Here is a 25,202-nt window from a genome sequence, read left to right as displayed (position 1 = left end):
GGTCTGATCTTTGTCAATCAGAATGTTTAAACTTATCAATCACTGAAAAAATCGACTAGCATTCTTTGTCTGCAAGAGAAGCTTTCATGCACTTCCCAAATTGATGAAATCGCTACACAGCCTTAGAGAGATAAAAACAGGCTGGAGGTAGAAAACTGAGGCCTGTTTAATTTTGGTGTTGCTTCTCTGTTCCAGACACGGAGGGAAACAGGAACTTCGCTGACAGCTGTGACCTACTGGTGTGAGACATAAACAAGACGAGCAAACTAAAACAAAGCGGACAGGATGAGCAGACTCTGACATACCACGAAATGAAGGAGCTGGAGGTATTTTCTTTCTCAGGCCTCTTAAACTTTTTAAACACAGCCATTCATGCTCTGTCACTGAGATACAGAAGTGGGGCAGAGAAGACTTAAGAAATTGCGGAAACAAGAAAGAAAAAGTCATCAGTTCACTAAACTCACGGTTTGGTCTGTACCTCCGTTTTGCTTTCATAGTTTGCTTCATTACTTTAACATTATTGTGTTTCCAGTAATCTTTGCTTAAAAGGATCTGAGGAGATTTAGCCGACTGCACACTAAACAAAAAAAAGACACCAACAAATGTGGAACACACGGACCCTAATGTCTAAAACAGGGTTACCTGAGCAAAAATGTTCAGTACAGTGAAAAACAAAATCAAAAACACAAAATTCAAATTCATCTCTGTGCATGTATGTATTAAATTCATACATGAGGTGATAGGACATCAGAAACACCATTCAATATAATGCAGTCCAACAAAAAATCAACACCTCCAAACAGGATTTACTGAAGTGCTTTCAAGGGACACTTCACCTCACATTCAAAAATACATATTTTTACTTTTACCTGTAGTGATTTTTATCTATCTAGAGTGTCCTGGTGTGAGTTGCAGTGTTGCAGATATCGGCTGTAGAGATGTCTGCCGTCTTTCCAATATAATGGAACAAGATGGCACTTGGCTTCTGGTGCTTAAAGCGCCTAAAAATACATTTGAAAAACTCAACAGCATTGTCTCTTTTCAGAAATCATGACCCAATTACTCAAGATAATCCACAGACTTTGTTGTGAGCAGTTTCAAGTGGGAAGTATTTTCTTTCTACCAAAGTACACCTGCCAAGTGTATCACTGCACAGAAGGATGAGGGGATGAGAGGCTTGTTCTGCAGGACAGCGCGAGATGTACATCGCTGCCGTCCTCCTTGACTGAGCTGTAACTTTAGCTAGCTCAGTGGTGCTAGGTGAGCTAGCAGCAGGTCCGTGCTTACTCCTGTGTTGTGATACTGTTGGCAGGTCATGATTTTTGCAAGGAACCTTTTTGTTATGTTTTTCAAAAGTACTTTTTCTCTGCTTTCAGCACCACATGCAGAGTGCCATCTAGTTCCATTACTATGGAGAGAACGCAGACATCTCTACAGGTGAATATCTCCAACGCTCAGCCACTCAAACCAAAGGAACCTGGTTCAACAAATAGACAGGTAAGAGGAAAAATATGTATTTTTGATTTTTTTGGGTGAACTGTCCCTTTAAATTGGATTGCATTACATTGTAGCGGGGTTACTAATAGAGACTGTAGAGTACTTAATTACAAACCTGCTTGCTATTCTAATGAGTGATTTAAAAAACAAAATATCTCCAACACATGTCACTCACACTTCTGAGAGTGTTCTTTAGTGTTTCCCATACCTCACCATCATCCATTTAATTTGGGTTAACAGCAAAAAATTCAAGTTACACACACAAACTCTATAGTAGGCTGGAAAATCGCTGGAATTTTTCCGTGTGGACCACAACATAATTGAACTACATGATTACTTAGTTATTAGTTTTTTTGTTTTGTTTTGTTTTAAGTCTTTTTTTTCCCCTGTGGACACTGTCCGTATTATTGCACAGTTCAGGAATATTTTGCTGCCATGTAACACACAGCAGCTGTACTGTCAAAGTAACGGCAAAAAAACCCAAAACAGTCTAAAACGCAGTTTGTAACAAAGTCTTTCACACTCACCCACTCTTCCGATGTTTACGAACACACTTCTTGTCTCCATGTTGCATCAAACTGCGATTTATCAAAGGTGCACTCTGCTCCGGAAACTGCAGTTTGAGACACACAACACCCCTGATAGCCGAGGTAAGCTCAGGGACAGTTTGGATGACACTTGGACACACCTCAAACTTGGACAAAGAAAAACAAAAATGACGCCGTTGATGATGACTATGGGGGTCACGGTCAGGCGTGCTGTACAGCCAGCTCCTGTCCTATGAAGCGGCGCAGGCGCTCCAGATACTGGCTGTAAAGTTCAATGTCGTTGTGGCCCGCTCCCTCCACCCAGAGAGGCTCCACAGCCTTGGGGCAGCGCTCGAACAGAGCCAGGCCGTGGGAAAAGTCAATGACCTCATCCTCTGTGCCGTGGATGATGAGCACTGGGGACGTGATTTTGGACACTTTTTCAATGCTAAAATAGGAAAACAGGGAATGAGAAAAGAGGCAAGATTTTAAAGAAATTGATTTACTCACAACCATATTAGTTTTTCACCCGTATAAAAGAGCTCGGAAAGCAGACTGCGCAGGTCAGTTAATTACAATTTACAGTGGGACTCATAAACTGGCTCTGTGAATCAGGTCATAAAAAAATGACATTGTGGTGGGTCACTGTGCTGGTCTGAAAAAAAGTCAGTGAATTATATTAGAAATTAAACATCTTAATGGATCAATAAAGCCTCATTTTTGTCCAGTCTGCTAAAATCTGTTTTTATAGGCTATAAAACACATTTATGCATTTGAAATGGAGGTAATATTTAATGTTTTTTTTTTTTAGCAAAAGCAGTACCATGTGTACCAGTAAACTGACTGAAAAAATCATATTATAATTATTATTATTATTATATCATCAAAATCATCATCAGTAATTGTATTTTCTGTTTAAATCTTTTTTTACTTTAGCTGACATACTAAATTACTTGAGAAATGTGCTACTTTTCCTCATGCCTGTCTTTTTCTGTAGTAATAATTACTGTGTAGTTTTGCTCAGTGTCCCGCCCACAGCACTATCTGATTGGGTACACGTCATGAATAATAGCCTATCAACAGTGAAGGCTACCGTGTCACAGAAGGGTCAAGTGACTGGAGCTGCTGCTCCGCTCAGCCAGGGGTGCTGTGTGTAAAACATAAGGCCGCAGATATTACTGTTATGCACTAATTTTGATTGCAGACTATAGCTCTGGACCCACGCATGTCTTTGGTAGAGTTTTGACCCTTGTGGACAGCACAGAAGACAAACATGAGCCTTGGGATTTATAGATTTTATCTGAAGAAATTTAAATATTAATTGCCAAATTACTAGAAACAGATAACTACTTCTACAACATAAAGAACACACAAAAGCCAAATATTAAAATTATAATCATGTCATCCCATGGAATATAGATATATTTTTACATAGAAAACAGCAGAGAAAGATACACACACGGAGGAAGAAGAGATACCAGCTGCCCACTCTGAATCTGAACAACAAGCGAAACACTGGAGGCTTTCTCGGCTCACTACACACACAGCAAGGCATCCCCTGGATTCCTACCACCTCTGCTCCTCCTCACCCACTTGTACCATCTGGGACTAGACTCTGCGCTAAAGATGGCGTTGGCTGCTATTGACCTTCGTCAGACTCAGCCGCTAAAACTAAACTGACAACGAGAACAGAAGGGATAGAGCCTCGCTAATGATAGCATTACTCGGCGCTGTTAACTGTCCCGCCAAGGGAATCTGTTCAGTGGCCAAGATTTAAAAATAAAAACACAGTAACAACACATTACAGTGAACACCCACGTTACAAATCGCAAACAAATGTGGGGCACTAAATCTCTTCAGAGGAGGTAAAAACTGAACATGAAGCAATAAAATAATTTCTGACAAGAACAGCACCAAAACATAACTGAATTTCACAACCAGCTACTTTGTGTTAAAGGAGTTTCATTTAACGGATATTAATACCAAAAAGTTCCTGTTTTTTTTTCTTCAAAAAGCATTGCCAAATAAGCACTTCAAACCGCTATTCACCATCAATAATGCTGAAAGTATGTGTGACCAGATTTAATGACTTGATTATAATAAACTGCATGTCCTACACTGTTGTAAAAAGTTAAACTAAAATTGCAGTCATACAAGGTTCTTTAAAACCACAGTGAAAGAGATATCAGTTGCTCTCGCAGTGAGATCACTCCTGCAGGATAACAATTTGAAATATTCTGACATATTTTAGATGCCTACTCATGTCTACAAAAATAAAAATGATATCTGCACTGTTACCAATAAAAGACACTAAAACTGAAATTATGGTGCCAAAATGCGACCTCAAAAAAACAAAAAACAGTAGCTCTTCACTCAGCGCAGATGTTTGTCTCGGATAAGACACACTTTCACAAGTGCAAGTAGCAATTATGCTTTTCTGTTGGCAGATGGGTAATTATATGGAAATGCCAACTGGCAGAAAAATAGCCTGCGTAATCTTTGTGTGTATCATGTTTACATGACGACCTTATTTAAGGATTTTACGAGACTGAGAGAGAGACACACGAGATTATGAAGACTTTGTTGCTACACAACGATTTTTATTATCTACTTAATGCCATATAATCAAAAGTGTCAACCTAATCATACCATGCACTACAAAACAGATTTTATTAATGGAATTTTAATTTGATATCTGAGGCTGATAAGAGAGGCCGGCGGAAAAGAGACAATAAAAGGTGCAAACAGTCAGCAGAAACTTACTTGGGGAAAGCGTCGAAGCAATACGTTTTCTTTGTATCGGGAAAGGCCACCCTCATGCCCGATGTTAGAGGTGAGTGAAGAACAACAGCAGCACACTCATACCGCGACGCCAAGTCTACAGTGGGTACTGTCCCAATGCTTTGTCCATACAGGATAATATTCTCTGGGCTGATGCCATATCTGTGCAAGACAAAAGACACAGAGATACCATCAGAATGCAGGTTAATGGAAGTTGTACCCTGTCACATTTCACGTACACCATCAGTAAATCCCCTATTGCACCAAATAAGCTTTGGTTCTTGAACCAGTCCTTGTCAGGACACTTGGAAAATTGGTACAATGTAGCAAACCAGTCTATCTAGTATTTTTACCAGTTTTGAGCAGAAGCACTGTAATTAAGGATGTGTCATCAACAGAGGGTGTTCAAAAGATACAATACAATACAGTCATCGCAAGACGGCAGATTGCAAGCTTTTTGTTTTGTTCTTATGCAAAAAAAAAACCCCAAAACAAGCATGGACCAACTATTAATTATAAGAAGACTACTATGTTAAATACTCCATCCTCTTTTTCCAAATTGTAGAGTATGACACACCCATCGATGACATCACAGTTCACACTTGCTGTTTTTTGGTTCCAGGTGAGAACCAACTTTTCCTGTTTATTTTTGGTCAAAATGCTATGAAAAGTTCAAAGTAATTATTTTATTTATTAGCATTTTTTAGTTAGAAAAAAAAACAATTAAGAAAAAACAATAATATACAAGAAATAGTTAACAAAGGCAATATAAGTATAAATATGTATTTTAAAAAATGATAGAGGCAAAAATAAAAAATATGCATAATAATAAACCATTTGGGAGTGTTAATAATTCATTCACAGTTCACAAATCATTCAGATTCATTGTTTGATAAATAGAGTAAAAAGGTGCATAATTAGGTGCTGAAACTCAAATGGAAACTTATATTTGGTGTAAAAAGGGTTACAGTAAAGGTAGCAAAATATAGAAATATGCAGTTTTTTTATTGACTTTAGTTGTGCATTGCTACCATAAGTATGTACTATAAAAAAAAATAGTTTATTGCAGTAAGTTTAACTTATGAGGTAGAGTATTGAAGCATCCAGTGAAAAAAAGATTTTGAATAAATATGCCAAAATGAAAAGTGTATCAGCTACACCCAAATGTAAATTCACCTCAACCAACCCTTAGTCAATGCTCCTCGATGTCATGCCTTCCTGAGGCTGCAGCCGCATTAAGGCAGCTCCGCTTTCACTAATGAGACACTTTATCACATCGCAATGTCCTTGAGAGACATCTCACCCCCCAGCCTTCCCTCCCTTCACCCATTCATCTCATTTCTTTAAATTCCCACAGCGTCTGTCCACACGCTGCTCTGCTCCCTTCATCCCAGCTCTGTCCTGATCACAACCTCTGCCACCTTGACTCACCCTTTCTTCACATCTTTATCTTTAGCCGACCCTCTTCTGCCCATCCTCATTTTTCACTCCTTTCTGGTGCTATGCACAGCAGTGGTTTGCTCCTAATCTAAACATGCTAAGAATGTGTCCTGACACTGTATCATAAATCATCCCTTGAAGGACACATATGGGCCAATTATATCACAACATACCGTGTGCGCAGGGCATGCCAGGCAGCATCAATGTCTGCGTAGAGGTTCTTCTCAGAGGGCTTGCCAGTGCTGACACCGTAGCCTGAGTAGTCGTAGGAGAAGATGTTGCAGTTGATGCGAGTGCCAAGACCGATGTAGAAACTGCTCATCTGACCGAGGTCAACGGCGTTGCCGTGGGAGAAGAGCACTGTAAATCTGACAGGATACATATACAAAAGACATCTTAGTAGATGGCCCAATAATCCATGACAAGTGCTTTATTATAGTTTATAAATATAGCAGTCCATAGACATTTATCGATTACACTGGGACTGATGTTGTTTCCTGAGAAATATCCTTGACATTTTTAATATAGTGGCAATTTTTACAAGATCTGTGATGACTACAAAACACTGCTAATAAATGCAACAATTGAATATAAAATCTTTAGTTGAGGATTTGTTTAACCCTTTGAAATCTCAGCAAATGGGCTTAACTGCTTTATTGGAAGCAGGCAATGAGCAAGGAAAGAAGAAATGACCCATTGCATTTAAAAGAAAGAAATACAGAAAGAGAGAAACAACAGGAGAAAAAGGGGAAATGACTTGAAAAAAAGTGTTGAAAAAAAATTATTATGTAACATAATTTTAAATATGAAATGATGACAATTATAAAACAGTTTTTTTCCCCTTGACATTTTCCCGAGCTTTTTAAAAAATACATCTGTAAATCTACTACTTGCTCATTGTTTTTTTCCCCACGTTTTTGAAAGAAAATTGATGTCACTCCAGGTTACAATGGGTTAAGAGCGTAGTGCCACATTATATGTAGAGACACTGGAAATTCTACTGGGCTTCATTTGAAGCAGAAAGAGACAAATGAAGTGTTAGAGCCATTTGGAACAAGCCCTTATAATGTCCCATTTTTCTGAGTCACTTGAATGCATCACCTGACCTGGCATGTGAGGATCCTCATTAAAGGCAGGTGTGCTAAATCAGTCAAGCAGGGAAAATCCTAAGAGGACAGTCTTCAACCACATATGTTTGATCAGTCTTAGTTATTGTTGATTGATTTATCGCCTCATTGATTTGAATTTTGTTTTTGTTTGGGCCTGTGTTTTTTGGGGGGTTTTGGGGGGGGGGTTGGACTTCATTTTGACATGACAGTCTGACAAATCAGTTCAGCTTCATCCAGCAACTCTCCACATCCACATCCTGCAAATCAACCCACACCCAAAACCCCCTGGATCACCAAACAAACTGTGAGTACCATGACATCAGTGACACAAATACAAAATCCAGTTCAACACATTTATCCAACCTTGTAACTCTACAATGAATCAACCATAAACAACCGGTTGTCGGGATAAACACAGTGAGGTTACTCGGACTCCGAGCCAACATGTCTTTGTCTAAAGGTGCTGCATGATGGAGGATTGGTTTACCGCTGTTTCACACAGCGCGCGTCAGGAGCGCGTGAGCAGCGCTGAGCGTGTTGTTATTTTATTTAAGCGCCCATGTTATTAAGTTAGAGCGTGCACACTGCTCGCCCGAGCAGCGCTCGTCAGGCGCATCTCCGCATCTAGAGAAAAGGTGGCTCGCCGTTTTTTTGACGTGTGAGGCACCTGTTTGTCAGCAGAAATAGACCGTAAAAATAGTGTTTTGATGATTATATTGACCGTATACCACCTTTTACTGTAGTTTAAAAGTCTCCCGCTGCCACAGAGATGAGGAAATACAAAGCTGGCTGTTTTAACTTCCCTGCTTCCCTTTCAAAACAAAAGTCCTCTGACAGCATCCCATCAGTTGCTGATACAATGCATTTTATTTTGAAACATTAACGGGACCAGGTTTACGGCTGTGCAGGAACTTGCACAACTTCGTAGATGAGTGGAATTTGTGCTTAGAAATGTGGAAATACAGTACTAATAGCAGCGGACAGCGATGCTGCAAAGACGCTGCATGTGTGAACACCACATGTATGAAACACGCCGCTGCTCGGCGAGGCTGACGTCTCGCGCTCCTGACGCGTGCTGTGTGAAACGGACCTTTACTTCTGGTCATTTTGTACAACCTGAGAAGCAGGGAATTAACTATAAAAGCTTCTAGCCCTTGCCTTTTATTCATGAATGCATGTTGTGCTCCCATGGGAAATCTGATCCTTTCTCTACACACTGACTTGTTTTGAGATCCTCCCTCAGTGGTTTTGTTTATGAACCCATATGGCCCGTGGCTTCGCTCGTCGCCTTTCCACTCAGAATGTGGAGTAACAATGACTCTAGTTTGGATTCAGTCTTGTGTAATACTAGATAGACATTAATACAAGGTACACAGACTGTAACACAAGCCTGTCCATGTCTTTTTAATTGATTTGGTAAATTAATCAGCAGCTGCACATAGTTCAACAGCATGGGCATAAAACTGATAACTACTTTTATATCCCAACACATCAAATAAAACATCTGCTACTAAATGATATGATCACTTCTCTTAAAACTACCAATCACTGCCAGTAAATTCAGTAACACAAACTGACAGAAAAGAAAGCCAGATAGCTGAAAATGTTCTGACTTGCTGAGAGCTGATATCTTGTTACTGTGCGTGACACTTTTTCAAATGATGATCCTTATCATAAAGTGGAATTATTAAGCAGGGGTGAAACTCAACATTCAGGTTACAAACCAGAAACAAAGAAATGTTCAAATAAAAGTCAATGATTCACGAAAAAGCAGGAAGAGACAATCTTAAAGTCAGCTGAGTCAACGGGGAAGCAAGTAAAGGAAGTCAGCCTGGATGTGGGTGGAAATAGACTAACAAGGAAGAAGGGTGTGGAAACCCTTCTGAGGAAGTGACACGCTGTCAAAAATTAAAGGTCAGCTGTAGTCTATAACACAATTAGTCAAATCACTAACCTTGCGTTGGGAACACAGCGAATGTACATGCAGCCGACTCTGTTTCCTCGGCTGGATCGAGTTAGAAACACCTCCGTCGTGTCAAGCTCCCTCTGCGAGTACTGGAACTCTGCTCGCTCCGTCAGGTGGAGCTTCCATCTCCCATCCACGGCGCCGGCCCCTCCACTTCCAGCAACAGACGCACCACTCCGTGACCGCAGGCTGGACGTGCCCGTTGCTCCTGGCGCGGCAGGGCCTGCCTCTGGGTCTGGAAGAAAGGTGTACGTAGGCTCGGGGGGGAGGAAGGCGAGCTTGGCTGCGATGCGGCTGGGGCACGGCGGGCAGCAGAACAGGCAGCAGAGCTCGCTGAGAGAGAGGCCATTCATCCTTCACTGTGCAGCAGGAAGACAAGAGGATCACTGTGCTAATGAATCCACATCATCCCCGAGTTAACACAATGACATATTTATTACAGTGAGATGGCATTCAGTCAAAGTTTGGCAGCAGTGATAATGGATTGTTTCAGCAACTGCTAGTTTGTAAAGGATAAGCCATTAGATACATGGCATGCCATAAACATTGGCTAGTTGATATTCTATTAATCATTTATATTATTTATCAGGTAATAATAGTTCATATTTGCTGTTTGAAGTTTCTCATATGTGAGGAGTGTGTTCTTTTTTTATATTATAAATTGAATAGAGCTGCAACTCACCATTTTAAAAATAAATTTAAAAATTGATTAATCATGTCAAATGCATCTATTCAAAATATTTTTTTGTCAAACAATATAAGATCCAACTTTCATAGCACATTTTGATTACTGTCATATTAAAGAAAAGCAGCAAACCCTTACATTTTAGAGGCTAGACCCAACAAATATTTGGTGTGTCTGCCTTAAAAAGTGACTTAAATGAGCATTATGTTAAATAAAATAAAATAAAAATAAACATTTTGAGATAATGATTTAAATAGGTATGTTTTATGGCTTTACTTGAGGCCATGGTAAACCATGATGATTACAATTCATTACTTTAACATATGGATCTAAAATACAACCCCATTATAAAAATAATCAGGGTGCAAAATTAACCTTTTTCCATCAGCCAAATGGCTAGTGAATGCTCAATGCATTTCCATTGTTTTTTTGAATGCAGAGTTAAGCAAATCTACCAACTACTTGCATATTTTACCAATATTTGGCTGGTGGATGATACAGATTTTATAACCTAAAAATATTGTCAAAGCACTTCAAACATATAGCACATGCAAATGACAGCAACAGTGGACCTACCTGTTGATCTGAAGAGCTTAGTCTGAGCTGAAGTCCAAAAAAAGTTGTTCCCTAAACAAAAATAAAACCAGGAAGACTTCCTCCACTTAAGTCAAATTCAAACACAGGATACTGTTTGTAAAGTGCCCTGTCAGCAGAAGAAGGAAAAAGTCGTGGAGTCTACCGGCTGACAGGAAAGCGTTATTTACAAAGTATCTGCTGAGCTCTTCAGATCGTCCAGATCACATCCATCTCGTCAAACTTGTTGAGGCTGACGACTACAGATACGGTGTTTCCCCAAAACTTGTTGCAGATATTTTAGATAAAAGGCACGACTTCTCTAGTTGTTTTTGACAGCCAGGAGCGAGCGTTTCCAATCCGGTCTTGACCTGCAGAGTGACCACGACAAATCATGAACGTTTTGTCGATTACAACCAAACACACACGGCGAGAGTCCCTCTTGTGCCATAGACTGGATGATCGAGATTATCGACAAGTCATATTTTGCCGGAGAGAGAGGCCGTTTGTCTGCGCGGACCAGCTAACGCTACACTGGCTTAAGCTAGCGAGAGGACATAAACACGGCTACTCAGTAAAAACATCGCTCATTTACGGCGATCCAGCGTCAAACACCGTCAATAAACAGCTCCAGCTCGACGTGTGTGTTTGAGTCCATGAAGCCATTCTGGACGGCGAAGGCGTCCTCCTGTGAATTTATGGATGGCGTCTTGTCATTTAAATTAATCCATGTACGTGCGGTGTTTTCCTTCTTCTCTGCCCGTTTCACCGCATCCGGAAGCGACAGCTGACAGGACGTGACGTCAGGAGTTTCCATTGGACAATTAAGGGAAACTTGTTATCAGTGTTGATGACGACGTTGTAATAGATGACATAATTGAACTTAATTGTTCATTTGCACTTTTGAAGGGAAAAAACCAAATAGCGTAGTATGCATTATGACCGAAATGCTTGTGAATCATCACCGTTGCTTACTTGAATGATGATTTAAAGCTTGTTACAATCAGTTTACTAGTTTTTAGCTGGAAGGTCATTTCCACATATTTTAGGGCTGTCCAGCTATTCTGTCATATTCACAGGAAGTAACAAGCAATACAAAACATATTTAGTTGTTGAATTTGCTGCTCCTTTACTACTCCAATGTAGATGGGCAATTTGTAGCACATATTTTTGCCCAAGATAAACACCTACCAGATAGATAGACAGATACTTTATTAGTCCCAAAAGGGAAATCCAGGTTTCCAAAAACAGCTCAGTATCTTGTTGTACATACATAAAATACAGGAGAGAAAACAGACACAACAAACAATAAAAAAGGTAAAAAACTATAAAAAGGGTATAAAAGAGTATATATATATATATATATATATATATATGACAAGAATAAAAGTGCCATTGAATGGGTATTTAAGTGCAGAATAAAAAGTTTGTGATAAAAATAAATAAATGATAATAAATATTCTACTGTTCAAAATGCAGTGTGCGCAACCTGAGTTAAGAGATTAAAGTGCACAAAACTGCCTCTTAGTCCTCCTCCTCAGTCCACCCTCACCCCCTGAAGATATTACCAAAGATATTATTAGCTGCCCGCACAAAGCTGAAACACGAAAATGGTTACAGGCCGAACCTTCAACAAAGACTGACTGACTGGATAGATTATAGTGGTTATGACTATTCAAGGGATGGAAAGAATAACTTTGTTACATTTACAGACTAATGAATTCCTGTGGTACTGGGAAAGATGGATTATGTATGTGAGCTCACAAGGTGATCACTGATTATTTACCATATGAACTAACTTGTATAACCATCATTGCAGAAGGGTGACCTACTGTTTGTGTTTAACTGTATTTCAATGTCTATTGGGGAAAAAAGTACATTTTTAAAAAAGAATAAGATATATCAGTGTGTGTGGAAGAAACTGTGATAATACCAGATAGAAATACTGCCCCCCTCCCACATTTGATTACTTCTTGATTACTTTTCTAACAAATGTTTGAATGTTTGTTTTAAACAGGGTAATAAAGCTGAAAAGACAGAAGTGCGTTAATGTTGCGCTCAAATTTGTCTCAATGACCAGATTGTCCAAAATTTTGCCAAAAGCAGGCATTCCTGTACAGCACAAATATGTAAAGCAACAAAATCAGTGTGTCATTAAACAACTTTTCACTAGATATATTTTTTATAACCCCTTTGTAATCACCAACAATGTGATTAGCAGCTGCAATTTAATTTGCATCCATGTTTTTTTTAAGTAACTTTAACAGACTGATGTTGTAATTACTGTAACTAGCTACTTACATGCAAGTTGTTACTCTCTCTCTCGCTCTCTCACACACACACACACACACACACACACACACATAGAGGAGTTCTCCTGCGAGTTACTGAACAAGAAGCTTTGTTGGCACGAACAACCTTTACTACCTATTATGGAGAACTGCAAATGTCAGCCTTTCAGCGTATTTACTTTGCAGTCCACCCATAGCCACAGGAAATAATGGGCCACCTTGTTACAGGTCCTGAACATCCACACACAGGTGATTTTCAGTTGTTCTGCCTGACTTAAACTTTTTCCAGGGTAAAGGATCAGGTCACGCAAATTGCAAGACATTTTTTTTGTCACTTACCTCTAATAGTATCAAGCCATGCAGATAGTTTTAGTCAGGGGTGCACTCTCAGGAGAGGCAAACTAGGGAAATGTTGAAATGTTAGTTACAACACCTTATCATCCATCCTGATCTCGCCATAGTTTTGGTTTTATTGCCCAAATTTTGAGATATGTGTTATAAAAATGTTGGTGATTACAAATTTAATGTGTGGTGCTCATAGCATTTAAAATTTTAACAGCAAGCGGCTGGACGGTGGGCGCACAATGGGTGTCCAGGGACTGTAATTACAGAAATTGAAGAAAAAAAATGAATCACACTTTGCAGCTAATGACATGGGGAGTAATTAGTCAGTTAGTCAATCAACATGCAATCATCACACATTTTAGATTTTTAGGGATGCTGCTATATATACCTTATATATTTATATTTTTAGGTAAGCCATGTTGCATATTACACTGATTTTTAAAAAAATATTTACTAATGTGAGTTTTTATTACTTTAATAGTGCAACATGGGTTCCTTTAGTAATTCATTTTAGCTTCTGTTGTTAGTTTCTTTAGATGTTTATGTTCTCTGTTTAGATGACTCCTGTTGTTGTGTTTGATTGTGAATGTATCTGTCGCATAGTTATTTCCTGTAAGGATCAACCAAGTAGCTATCAGTTCCATGAATTTGCATATTCAAAACAGTGTAATAAATAAATGTCTGTGGGGTTTTGGTTAAGAAATCCTTGTGGCCTGAGGGGAGAAGCTTTTCCCCAGCCTCTCATTGCTGGCCCAGTGTAACTGGAACCACCTTCTCTACTTTAACAGGGAGAAAAGGCAGTTATTGAGTTTGGATGTTTTTGCTGGCCTTATTTTTGCAGCAGGTGGTGTAAACATCCTTTAGGCAGGGACGTTTACACTATGCAAACTAACATATGGGGTCTGCAAAGGTGTAAAACACTTGTCTGTGAAACTGATTCTTGCTCGGTGAGTCTCTAAAGGTCACCATCAGTGGATGTATTGCTTTGTTTGTCCCCAAACTTAAACACCACTTCTATCACTTTCCAGGTCTTGTGTGATGAAATGTTTGCCTCGGTCCAGACCTTTGAATCCACCCACTCAGCTGAGTTCAATTCGACTGATTCTGAGGATGGAAACAGAGTGTAACGAGTCGACAATTCTGATATCAGGTAAGTGAAATGTTGTTGGTATGTTTTGGGGTAAAGATATGCCATTAGTCAATTTCACAGGGTTCGTACACGTTTTTACGAATTCAGTTTCAAAACCTTTCCAGAACATTTCTATAGTATTTCACCCAATTTCCATGACTTTAATTAGGTTGTTTAAAATGAGTGGACCTATGAACACACACACTCCTGCCGCCAACAAGCTGCATATGCCAATAGACCACATCAGCACATATGGGTACCATGCAAAACACAAAAAATGCCTATTTTTGGGGTAAGGAAAAATAAAGATCCAATCAACGTTCACACAGCACAGCACTAGATTTTTAACACAACAAATATTGATACATGCTGACATGTTTTGAGAATTTTATGAATATAATTGAAAAAAAAAATGGCCAAAACATCTATTTAGATATTCTATTAACTCCAAACCATTTCCAGGCCTGGAAAACAGTTTTTCTAATTTCATAACTTTTCCAGGAATTTCATGACCGTGGGAACCATGATTTTATTTTCATAGACTTCCTAAGTTTTCCTGATCATGTCAAGAAATCATGGTGACATAGTTCTGTTTTTATGAATACAGAGTAAAATTCAGTCCAGTTAAGTGCCCCTCGTAGCAGCTCCTCTCCCAGCTTGCATCAGAGCTGTACATTAGGTGCTACTGTGTGCTACCATTTGTGTCTATAGCGTTTTGCTTTGTATTTGAAAACAATATACAAGTACAAAGCAGTGGGGCCACACATGCTGTGCATGTACAGCAGCAAAGAAGTCATGAATGCCTGTAACTACATACCTCTAAATATATAAATTGTTTTAACAGAACCTATAAAAGAATAAATTATTTTATTATACAGAAAATAATCGACATTAAAACAAATAAATACAAAAGACAAGTGTAATTTAAAATAAACTTTGTGAATTTATTGTTTTATACTTACTCTTACACATCATACAATCCTAAATCTTTAAAGAAAAAACTAAATAAAAAGATATCTGGTGGTGTTTCTGGGGGACTGGAGTGCCAAGGGACAAGAACTACAGCTCCGTGAACATTGTAGATTTCAATTAATGTCCCTCAAGCTCATCTTGAACAGACAGAATGAATCAAGTCATCGTCATTTGTCTTTACTTCTGCAGTGAAACCAGACTCCTCACAGCTGACAGGTTTATCATTATTATCAATCAAAACCCTCGCACGATGAAGACATTATGTAAAGGTTGTGCTAAAGACAGGATTGAAGACATCAAAACTCTATCGAAGCAACAGAACAGAAGGAAGAGCAATGTATATGTACTGATCATATCTAGATTATTTAGGTAAGGTTGCCCTATTTGCTGGTGCCTTCATCACAATCAGTCAAAACAACTTTAATAATCCAACTATCCCAAATCACTTAGTAGAAAATTGGGCCTCCACCCAAAACGTAGTCATATCAGGGCAGAGTAGTTTGATAGACATTACGGCTGATTATGTGAATTATGGTGGTTTACATTCAAACTGCCCATGTTTTTAAGAAAAAAGGGGGTGGGGGTTTGATATGAGCAGTCAATAGAAAACAGGTGTAAAATCCTCAAGATTTATGCAGCTTAACAATCAAGCACAGAATCTTTTTTATAGGAATTTCAATCAATAAAGGAAAGCATTTGTGGGTTACAGTATTTTCTAATGGTTATCAACCCATCAGGCAAGCTTGAATATTCTAAATATATAAGATACACATTAGGGAATAACAAACTGCAGAGCTGCTCCAACCACAAATTCACCAGAAAATGACAATTATTCTCCTTGTACATAATCAAGAATCCCCATAAACTCCTTAATTTCAAGTTTCCACCAGTGGTAATTAAGTCACAGTCAGGGGCTTTGGATGACCAACATATCCTGGGTAAATAGCCTCAGTGTTCGCACGCCAAGTCACAAAGCCATTAACACATGTCCATCACCCACTCACAGACTTAAACAGGAATTATAATGAAGGCCAATTTTCCATTTAAAAGGAGCCAAAATTAAATCCAACCAGGTCCAACACGACATCCTGTGCATACAAGGAAAAAAAGTCATTGCCGGTCAATACATTCTGCATTAGCTTATTTTGAAAGTACAGGCTCTGCAAGATCCTCACACCTTTTCTATCCCTCTTTTATAAATATTTAATGATCAAGATCGAGCAACATTTACAAGGGAAGCTTTTGATAATGAGAAGATAAAACCTCAAATGCCCCTCTGCGTCTCACAGGGGGCCTTTTTAACTCTCGGTGTTATCGCTATGCTATGAATAGACTTTTCAGTAACGGGATAAAAGCATGGACTGGGACCGTGGAATTCAGCGAGGTTAATAAAGCTTAAGGGGCTTGTTAACAATCTGACTAGTATTGTAAAAAAGAAGCCATAAAGCCTGTGGGATATACTCATGGTCGAGCCAGTTAATGAACATACTTTGGACATTACGTGGGCAGATGCTGTGTAACTTAAATTAAAAGGAGAACAAGATGGGAAAAAAATCAGTGCCACTTGTGGCACATTAATTTTTTTTTTTTGATACTTGATGAAAAGCACTTTTATACACATAGTACTATTCTTCACCTTAGTCCCCCGCATTTATTACCTGGCAAAAATCTACATTAAGATTATACTATATGAATAGGAGCCATATGGTATTTACATTTGGAAAAAAACAAAACTGTAGAGTCCTGTTAACTTGAACCTCGGGGTTCCAGCCATGCATTGTGCTACTGCTGTGTGGCTTTTTAATCATTCCAGCTTCGTTTCAAACTGTGCAGTCGGTTACGAAAACAGTAACTTGTACGTTTGGCTGCACACATGCAGGTAAAGTTTGATCTTCCTAGAAGAAGCTAGCTAGAGGCGGTCTTCGTGTTAAGGACTTGTCTGAAGCGAAGCACATTGTAAGAGCACAGCGCGCAACTCTGTAGCGACAATCTTTACTCTAGCTGAGCAGATGGCGTGTCAATGTGCAGAGTCACTGCGACCCAGGTCAGTTTTCATTCAGCATGTGTCAGTGGTCTGCTGGTGGTTAGAGAAACACGGAGCTTCACTCTGACTCCATTAGAACAGAAAAGGGCATTCAAGGAGAACACAGCGCCTTGCTAAAAACATCAATTGGACGAGAAGGCCATTTCTTCCGCGAGAATGCTATACAGATCAAATATAAACTGCAAATGACCCAGATGCTGAACAAAACTGAGTTGGTGCGGCACATTATTTTGTGCTCTGCAGTTGACACACTTTGTTGTGCTTTGTTTCCAAATCCAAAACTACGGACGTTTTACTGCACATTTGTTATTGTAATGGCTTAACTGGACTCTACTCCATCATGTCAGAGCTTGTGTATTTTTTATTCAATGGTTATATAATCAAGATGGAATTACTTAAATATAATCGAAAAGGTTAAGTGCAAATCTTAACGATTTGCTGACACATGCTGCCAATCCTCCAGCACAGACCAACCAAACGATAAAAAATAAATAGAATGCAATCACACAATTCAAGCTAACTACAATATATTAATATAGATCTTCTGATGTCATACGCTCATTAAAACAGAAAAAAAAAGAAAAAAAAACAACAAAACAAAACACAGAATTCAATCACTCAGTTAAGTCAAGGTTCTCAGTTTCCCCTCCCCTTTCCCTCCCCGACCATCCCCCTCCGATAACTGTTCATGCACCCAATATCAGTATGATAAGTCAATATATCAAAGAGAAACGGTTCTGGAAAATGCTGAGACATGGGAGTTCAATGTATGGTGACCCAGAGAGAAAAGAGGTGGGAGGAAAAAAAGAGCCAATTTGACAAGAAGTTGACATCATTTTCAGTCTGGGAGAAAAAATTATATTCCAAAGCCCTTAAAAGGTCTTGCTGATACATGAAATCTCCCAGTTAGGTTGTTTTTAAAAAGTTGTTAGACCTTCTTAATTGACCTTTGTGTCGTTACCCAGGCTGTGACACATTCCTCAACAGCTTACCCCTGTCTCATTTCAACTACCATACAGGGATTGTATAAAAATAAACCCACACGATCCCCCAAGTTGAGAAACAAAAAGGGGTAAAATCAAATGCCTTCCCTCCCCACAGCAACACTAATGTCCACCAGGCCCCTACGGCTCTCTCCCCGACTCTCAAGCAAATGTGCACACGTTCATACAAACACTCACACACACACACAGAAACACTCAGGTTTAGCCGCAGTCACTAGTGGAGAGAGAGGGAGATGCTAGTAAGGGAAGCGTCTGGACAGTGGCTGCAACCTCACCACCCCACCCCGCCCGTCTTACACTACCATGAACAAATGAAGCCATGATATCAGGTGTTTTCATCCAAGTCGCCATTGTTCAAATTCACAAAGTCAGAGAGACTTTTTGTTTGTTTTGCACTCAGTCCTCATAACTTCTGAATTTTCTCAGCCACCACGATGGGGTTCTCCTTGCGTATGCGGGCAGCAGCTGCACTCCGGTAGTCGTAGGGACAGTCGTGTTTGTCAGAGTAACGGTGAATGGCACAGAACAGGTTGCCGCAGCGACAGTCAAAACCTTCAGTGAAGAGACGCAAACATAAAAGCTTTATTATAAACATCATTACACATTTAAGGACAGAATACCACACAGCCTGAGTATATTTGCAATTTATCTGGCCATATTTTATATTACTTTAAGTACTGTGCAACAAAATGCTCCTTAAACGGAGTAAAAAGAGACATGAATACAGGTCTGCAACTCAGCTAGAGTTCAACTAGACCCTAAGGGTACTACCATCAGGCCTTAAATACTAAATATTACTTTTCAACCCTAAAGGGCCACCGAAGCCTCCTTTTGAGGCAATCCAGCTTGACAAAAAGGCGGAGGCCAGCAGTACACTGTGAAATGCACCACTAACCTGCAGTATGTTGCTCTCTGTACCAAGTGTTTGGTTGTGGAGAAAAGCAAACTACAGGCAGCAAATAATGACTTATTTCCAAATGTAGGAACAAGTCATTGCAAAAACAGAATTCTAGTTAACAAAAGTGAGTACTGTGTCACTGTCTCTTTGTTTTGGTAAAGTTTAGACAAACCGTGTCATTTTCTAAAATGTCTGCTTATTTACAAGATTTTCATTTGGATAAGGTGATTCTTGCTTCAGGTTTAGTGAGGGACTTCTGGCAGTGCTGTGAATTTTAAAACCATCCACCTTGCTCTTTTGTGGCACATTGTGAATACCAAAACAACATTTGGACACTTAGCACTGTAAAACCATGAAGACAAAGGTAATGATGTGGCAATAAGGTATCATATACATGCAAAGAGTGCAATGAGTTAATAAAAAAAGTACCAACTCTTTACGTGTTAAAAAAAACTCAAAATCTGTCAGGTTATAATTTTCAGCCAAGTGGAGCACCCACACAAAGAAGGACTTTGACTATAAACTTTCTGAAACATGTCCGTGAAAAATAGCCTCTCTACTCAGTATATATATATATATATATATATATATATATATATATATATATATATATATATATATATATATATATATATATATATATATATATATATATATATATATATATATGTATGTATGTATGTATGTATGTATGTATGTATGTATGTATGTATGTGTGCAGAATTTTTATCTTCCTTACCAGTAAGGCCCACTTTCTTCCGGCAAGAAAAGCAGCGGTTCTTTTTCTTGTTTTTATCCGGAGTTTGGTCACTATCAGACAAAGCCTGTGCTGCCTCCTCCACTGGCTCTGATGGGAAAAAGCACAAACAAGCAAAATGTTCAGAAAACAATTCATCCATTACTTTGTCAAATAAATGCTTTATCCTAGGATAACTATATGTTACAACAGGTTAAGTACTAAAGCTACCAATGAAATACACATTACGAGATATAAAATAAAAAGGTTTGGTCTAAATTTAAATTTTAGAAAGCTTCTATGTTTGAGTCGATAAAAAAATAGCTCAATTTTTATTTTTTTATTTCTCCGTCAGAGCTAATTGCAGTCCTATTCACTCACTCTGCTCATTTACACATTTGGATGATAGATTTGCGATATTAAGGGCCATCCCAAACCAGTTAGTGTGATGTGGAATAAATAAGCAGATAATATAACCATTCATCCTCCACACAGGTGCTCATTTGAGAACTCAATTACCCCTAAACAGAAACACCCATGCTGGAAAATGGAGAGGCGTCACATAATTCAAAGTAGAAAATGGGAAGTGCATCCCACACTATACATGTTTATTCATACCCTTAATAATAAGTGCCCTTCACAGCTGCAAGTGTGACTCACTTTATGTGAGAGTGGGTAGGGACTGATTTGGGAAAAGGTAAGGACCTCTGCTTTCTGTGGTGTTTACCTGAGCTGTTGGAAGTACCCTCCTCCTCTCCCTCCTCAGCCTCCGCTCGATCAGAGTCTACAGCTCCCGAATCCTGGGAGATGCTCATAGCTGTCATCTGTTGGGTTACTGGGCTGGGAGAGCTGGGACTGAGATCAAAACAACAAAAATAGATATAGAGCATAAAGCAATTATTTTCCAATATTCCAAACATCTGTGTATAATCTGTTAGGCTGCACATAGCTTTAGTGATTCCCCTCTCAACTTCACAGACAACCCAGATGCTCTTGTAGCCATCCAAAATGTACCAGGCATCTATGTAAAAATGGACCGAACACAATCCAAACAATAAAGTAGGCTTGTCTCACCACAGAAACAATCTTGGCATTTTGAAACTTTCATTTTCCTTGTTTTAATTGGCAGCATACATGGCCCCATGATCATTTGTTCAGTGACTGGCTATAACTTTGGATCTCTTTCAGCGCATTCTCTGTAAACTTCTTTGACAAATGCCTTAAAAAGTTATCGCAATCAACTTGACAAGACACAGGCAGCTACAAAACAGGCACAGTGTGCAGAAAGCGTGACAGTGCATACATGCAGTGCACAGCACAATTGTCCGCGATTAAACTGTGCAGACAGATCAGGCACAAATCCCTTCTGATAATTCCAACATTTCATCACACTGGGAACAAATGACTGTTTGGACTTCTCTGTAGACAGTCTGGGAGGAATAAACCCATTACTGGTGCAACGTCTCTGATAACTGGGTTCATTATAATGTGGATAATCTGTATTGTAGGCATGAGTCTTATGTTATAATACAGCACAGTTACTGCTCAAATATTAAATCCTCTAGTTGTCTATCTGATTATATTTCTAAGATCCATCCCAGTCTATTGTCCTCATTTGGTTGATTTCATTCCAGGAAATTTTAAGTACATATATAACAAAATCACGCACCAACAAAACATTTTTTAAACATATAAATCAGCCTCATAGAACTCTAAAATCATCATCAAATACTTTTCCCACACAATACATTTAAAAATTCACAAAGAATTATTTATTGGCATAACTAAAGCAAACCAAACAAGAGCCCTTAACAAAATGCTTAATTACAGAAAATGAACCAGGCCTGCAACAATTATTCAACATTATGCAGCAGTTTTGAGAACAGGCCCTTGAGCAAGTTTTTAAAACGCAGAACATTAAACTTCAGCTCTTTCTTTCAGTGTCAACTCTAAACAAGAGAGCTGTGATACAGTTCATTCTGCCTGCCATTAGAGTAAAAGAGCTTATCCTCAAAAAACCTACAAAAATATCAGAAATTATGTGAAAATGGCACAAAAAAAAAAAATAAAATAAAAATTCAAAGAAAGCACTAGTCAGTGCTACTTAATGACAAGCCATCCACAATAAATAAATAAATAACAAGAGTCACTTAACCTTAGTAAGGTGTAGCAAAACCTGCTTACGGACAAGAATTATGTGTGTAATTTCATCAAAAAAAGAAAAAGTAGTTTTGCTTACCAAAAAACCACGTCAACCTTACACAGTCTATTGGTTTAATGTTAATGTGTGCTGTATAAACAAAAATGCAAAGCAGAGATACTCAGTCACCAGGACATTTAGACAAAATGAGTCCAGAGTCCAGACAAGCCTCGAAGTGACTAAGACAGTGACATTACAAACTAATTGATGCCACATATAAATGCTATTTTTTGCCACATATCACTGCTAAATACGCAGTGCCACAGACAGTTCTGACCTTGCATTGTGCTTGGCTGACAGGTATTCTAATGCATGCAACTGTCAGATTACAGCACTCCTACATCTTCTCTGTAAAATGGAGCTGGAGATGTCTGTAATCCCAGAGGGTTGTATTTTGAACATTAAGATGTAAACATACATGCTGCAGCTTGCCATGTTTGATTTCTACAGAGGCAAGCTGTTGTACTTGAATTAACTGAAAGGACAAATGACAACACATAAGAAGACAATGTGCTGCAGCTAGTGACGAACCGATCTACTCATTATTTAATCATTTAAACAGGCATTATGATCAAATGCCTAATAGAATGACAAACACAATGTACTTCATTCTCTATTGTGTGTATAATTTTATTTCATGAATGACATTAAAATTACCACCCATTCATGATTATGTATAGTCTGAGGACACTTAGGAACAGTATGGGGCTGAGCACATTCCCCATCTGTCAGTCAACATACCTGGTTGTTTGTTCCTCAGGTGGGGTCCCTGCCACCTCTGTACTGGGCTCTGGGGTTGTACTCTCCACAGTGACACCAGCTGACCCTGGTGATCCTGCCGGTGATGTAGCAGCTGTTTGGGGACAGAACAGTCTGATCGCACAAACAACACAGAACCTGTTGTTTTTCCCTAAGCATGGAAGACTTTCCATTTGTTTCTATTATAAGCCCGTGTTTGTCTACCACGATCAGATGTGTTTTGAATTAATGTGAAACAACAGATGGAGATGTCACTCTCTTGCTTTGTGATGCCACAGTGTAGGCAGCTACTGCTACCTCTGTTCTCCAATCCCTTTTAGCAAATTCAAGTGCCCCCCGTGACTGTACAGTTTTTGAATGAGCTCCTGTTCCAAGTTCCTGTCTTTCCCAACTAGCAGACCCATATTTAGCATCCTCCCCTTGGTTTTTAATGTCTCTCCCATCTTCCTACCTTTCTCTCCTGGGGGGCTGGATCGCCCCCCTCCCTGTTGTCTCTGCAGGTGTTCCTTGTAGCAGACCGAGCACATGCCGTTGGTGCGGGGGTTACCATAGAAACCGCATCCCATAGTGCAAAGCATTGGCACCTGCGTCTGATTGGTCTCCTGAGCCATGCTCTGACAGAGGGGGTAAGGGGGATGGGAGAGGATCTTCCTGAAAATGGGGTTGCAGAAGTTAGTCAAAATGATTAGCAGTCCCTATTAGGTTACATGACTATTCTTATTATTAGCTAAAAGAGTTTGGAGACTGGCATTAGAGCATGAGAGTGGAGTGGGGAAAAATGTGAGCTACTTTGGAAAATAAGGGGATATGACCTACTAATGTAGCTGCAATGAAGGTTTAGTCAGACAGGTTCATACCTTCATCAACCAAAATTAAATCCAACACCAACAACAGAATGAAAAAGTGCACTTCTGCCACTAAAGCAGAAGTGGACTTTATCGCACGTAACAGAATCTAAACTGTATTTCTGAATAAAAGACAAAATCAGTCATGAATGGCAAGATATGGCAGCAAAAAAACACAAAGTAAAAATGATCACTTAATAATGTAATGCCCTCCTGCAACATCAGGACAATGCGCCAAAAGTTTTAGAAGTAGTAGTCTGTATAATTGTCATAAAAAGTAGATAAAGAGCTGTGCACATCAAGTAAATCAAAAGGTACACTATAAAAAGCTGCTAAACACAAGCTAGCTCAGCTAGTTGATGCTCTCTTCCGCCGCACAGCAAGATGTTTTGGTCAGGACGAAGTTAACAAAAAAAAGAAACAAAGCTAAAGACATGTCCACACAAAACCATCCCGAAAACTTTAACCTAAAATAAACCGATGACCTAGCAAATATTAACGCTACGTTGCTTAGAGTCTAGCTAAACAACTTACAGCTGACTGTCCCCAGTTTGAGTTTGTCCGCAGCAGAAAACAATTGGCGTCCTATGCTTGCATAGCTCAAAGCAAACACTGTAATATTAGCAAACAGCCTCGCTGGATGTTTTGTCTGTCTGACACTGAATACCCATGCATTGACAAGGACAAAACTCCCTCGGTAGCCCTGTATCGTGACGAAAATCGAGAAAATAAAAAAGTACAGCGTCCATAGCGACAGACCGTAAACAAATCTTGTGTTTTAAATCGAATAAAGGCTAGTGTTAGCAGGCTACCGTTAGCTCAACTGCTAGCATAATCAGCCAGCCCCAAAAGCAGAGCGCTTCCCGACAGTGTCCTAGCTGGTTTTAAATCGGTTACACGCAGCGGGAGTCTCTCGTAGCGGTCTAGGATGAAGACAGTACCTGAAATTCACGGTACCGGGGGCTGTCGACGACCTTGGGCTTCAGATTTGTACAAGTTTTGTCCCCAGCAGCGCGCGCGGCCTCCTAAGCAGCGCTAGCTCCCGACATTCGAAACAACGACCATGACGTCATCCTCAGCATCGATTCAGCCTTCAGTCAGTCGGGCCAACATAACAAAGTCCAACACCCCAACAAAAACACCAGGCAACAAAAAACTCACATCTGACACCTTTATGGAAGTATTCAAGCAAGGCACTAACACTGTGCTGTGTCAAATTTTATTGACATATCACTGACAGTTCAACAGCTGCTTCAACAAACTAATCAAGGTTCAAAATACTGAAATTAAAACTGCAAATCTAAAAGCAAATGAGTGCACTTTGTGCTCCAGATCTCAGTAATTGTTGCGTGCTTATGTCTGTTCAGTTCTCACAAAGGGAATTTAGAGCCTTGAAATGGT

General features: G+C 39.3%; 2 protein-coding genes across 2 annotated transcripts; both read right to left on the bottom strand.

Annotated features, from left to right (window-relative positions):
• Window positions 1-1,090: 1,090 nt before the first annotated feature.
• On the bottom strand, window positions 1,091-10,773 carry abhd17ab (abhydrolase domain containing 17A, depalmitoylase b). The gene is made up of 5 exons (XM_042514027.1): window positions 10,582-10,773; window positions 9,309-9,679; window positions 6,419-6,613; window positions 4,788-4,967; window positions 1,091-2,472 (listed from the first exon to the last, which is right to left on the bottom strand). The coding sequence occupies exons 2-5, from the start codon at window positions 9,671-9,673 to the stop codon at window positions 2,247-2,249; spliced, it is 966 nt and encodes a 321-aa protein (XP_042369961.1). The 5' UTR covers window positions 9,674-9,679; window positions 10,582-10,773; the 3' UTR covers window positions 1,091-2,246.
• Window positions 10,774-15,266: 4,493 nt separating this feature from the next.
• On the bottom strand, window positions 15,267-24,867 carry zgc:77486 (uncharacterized protein LOC405808 homolog). The gene is made up of 6 exons (XM_042481825.1): window positions 24,743-24,867; window positions 23,408-23,607; window positions 22,939-23,050; window positions 20,725-20,852; window positions 20,001-20,108; window positions 15,267-18,915 (listed from the first exon to the last, which is right to left on the bottom strand). Exons 2-6 carry the CDS (start codon window positions 23,565-23,567, stop codon window positions 18,767-18,769), a joined length of 657 nt encoding a protein of 218 aa, XP_042337759.1. The 5' UTR covers window positions 23,568-23,607; window positions 24,743-24,867; the 3' UTR covers window positions 15,267-18,766.
• Window positions 24,868-25,202: the final 335 nt, after the last annotated feature.

Source organism: Plectropomus leopardus, chromosome 3, assembly GCF_008729295.1.
Source record: "Plectropomus leopardus isolate mb chromosome 3, YSFRI_Pleo_2.0, whole genome shotgun sequence".
Taxonomy (NCBI): domain Eukaryota; kingdom Metazoa; phylum Chordata; class Actinopteri; order Perciformes; family Serranidae; genus Plectropomus; species Plectropomus leopardus.
Note: the sequence above shows the minus strand (reverse complement) of the source record. Positions and strands in the feature narration are given on the sequence as shown.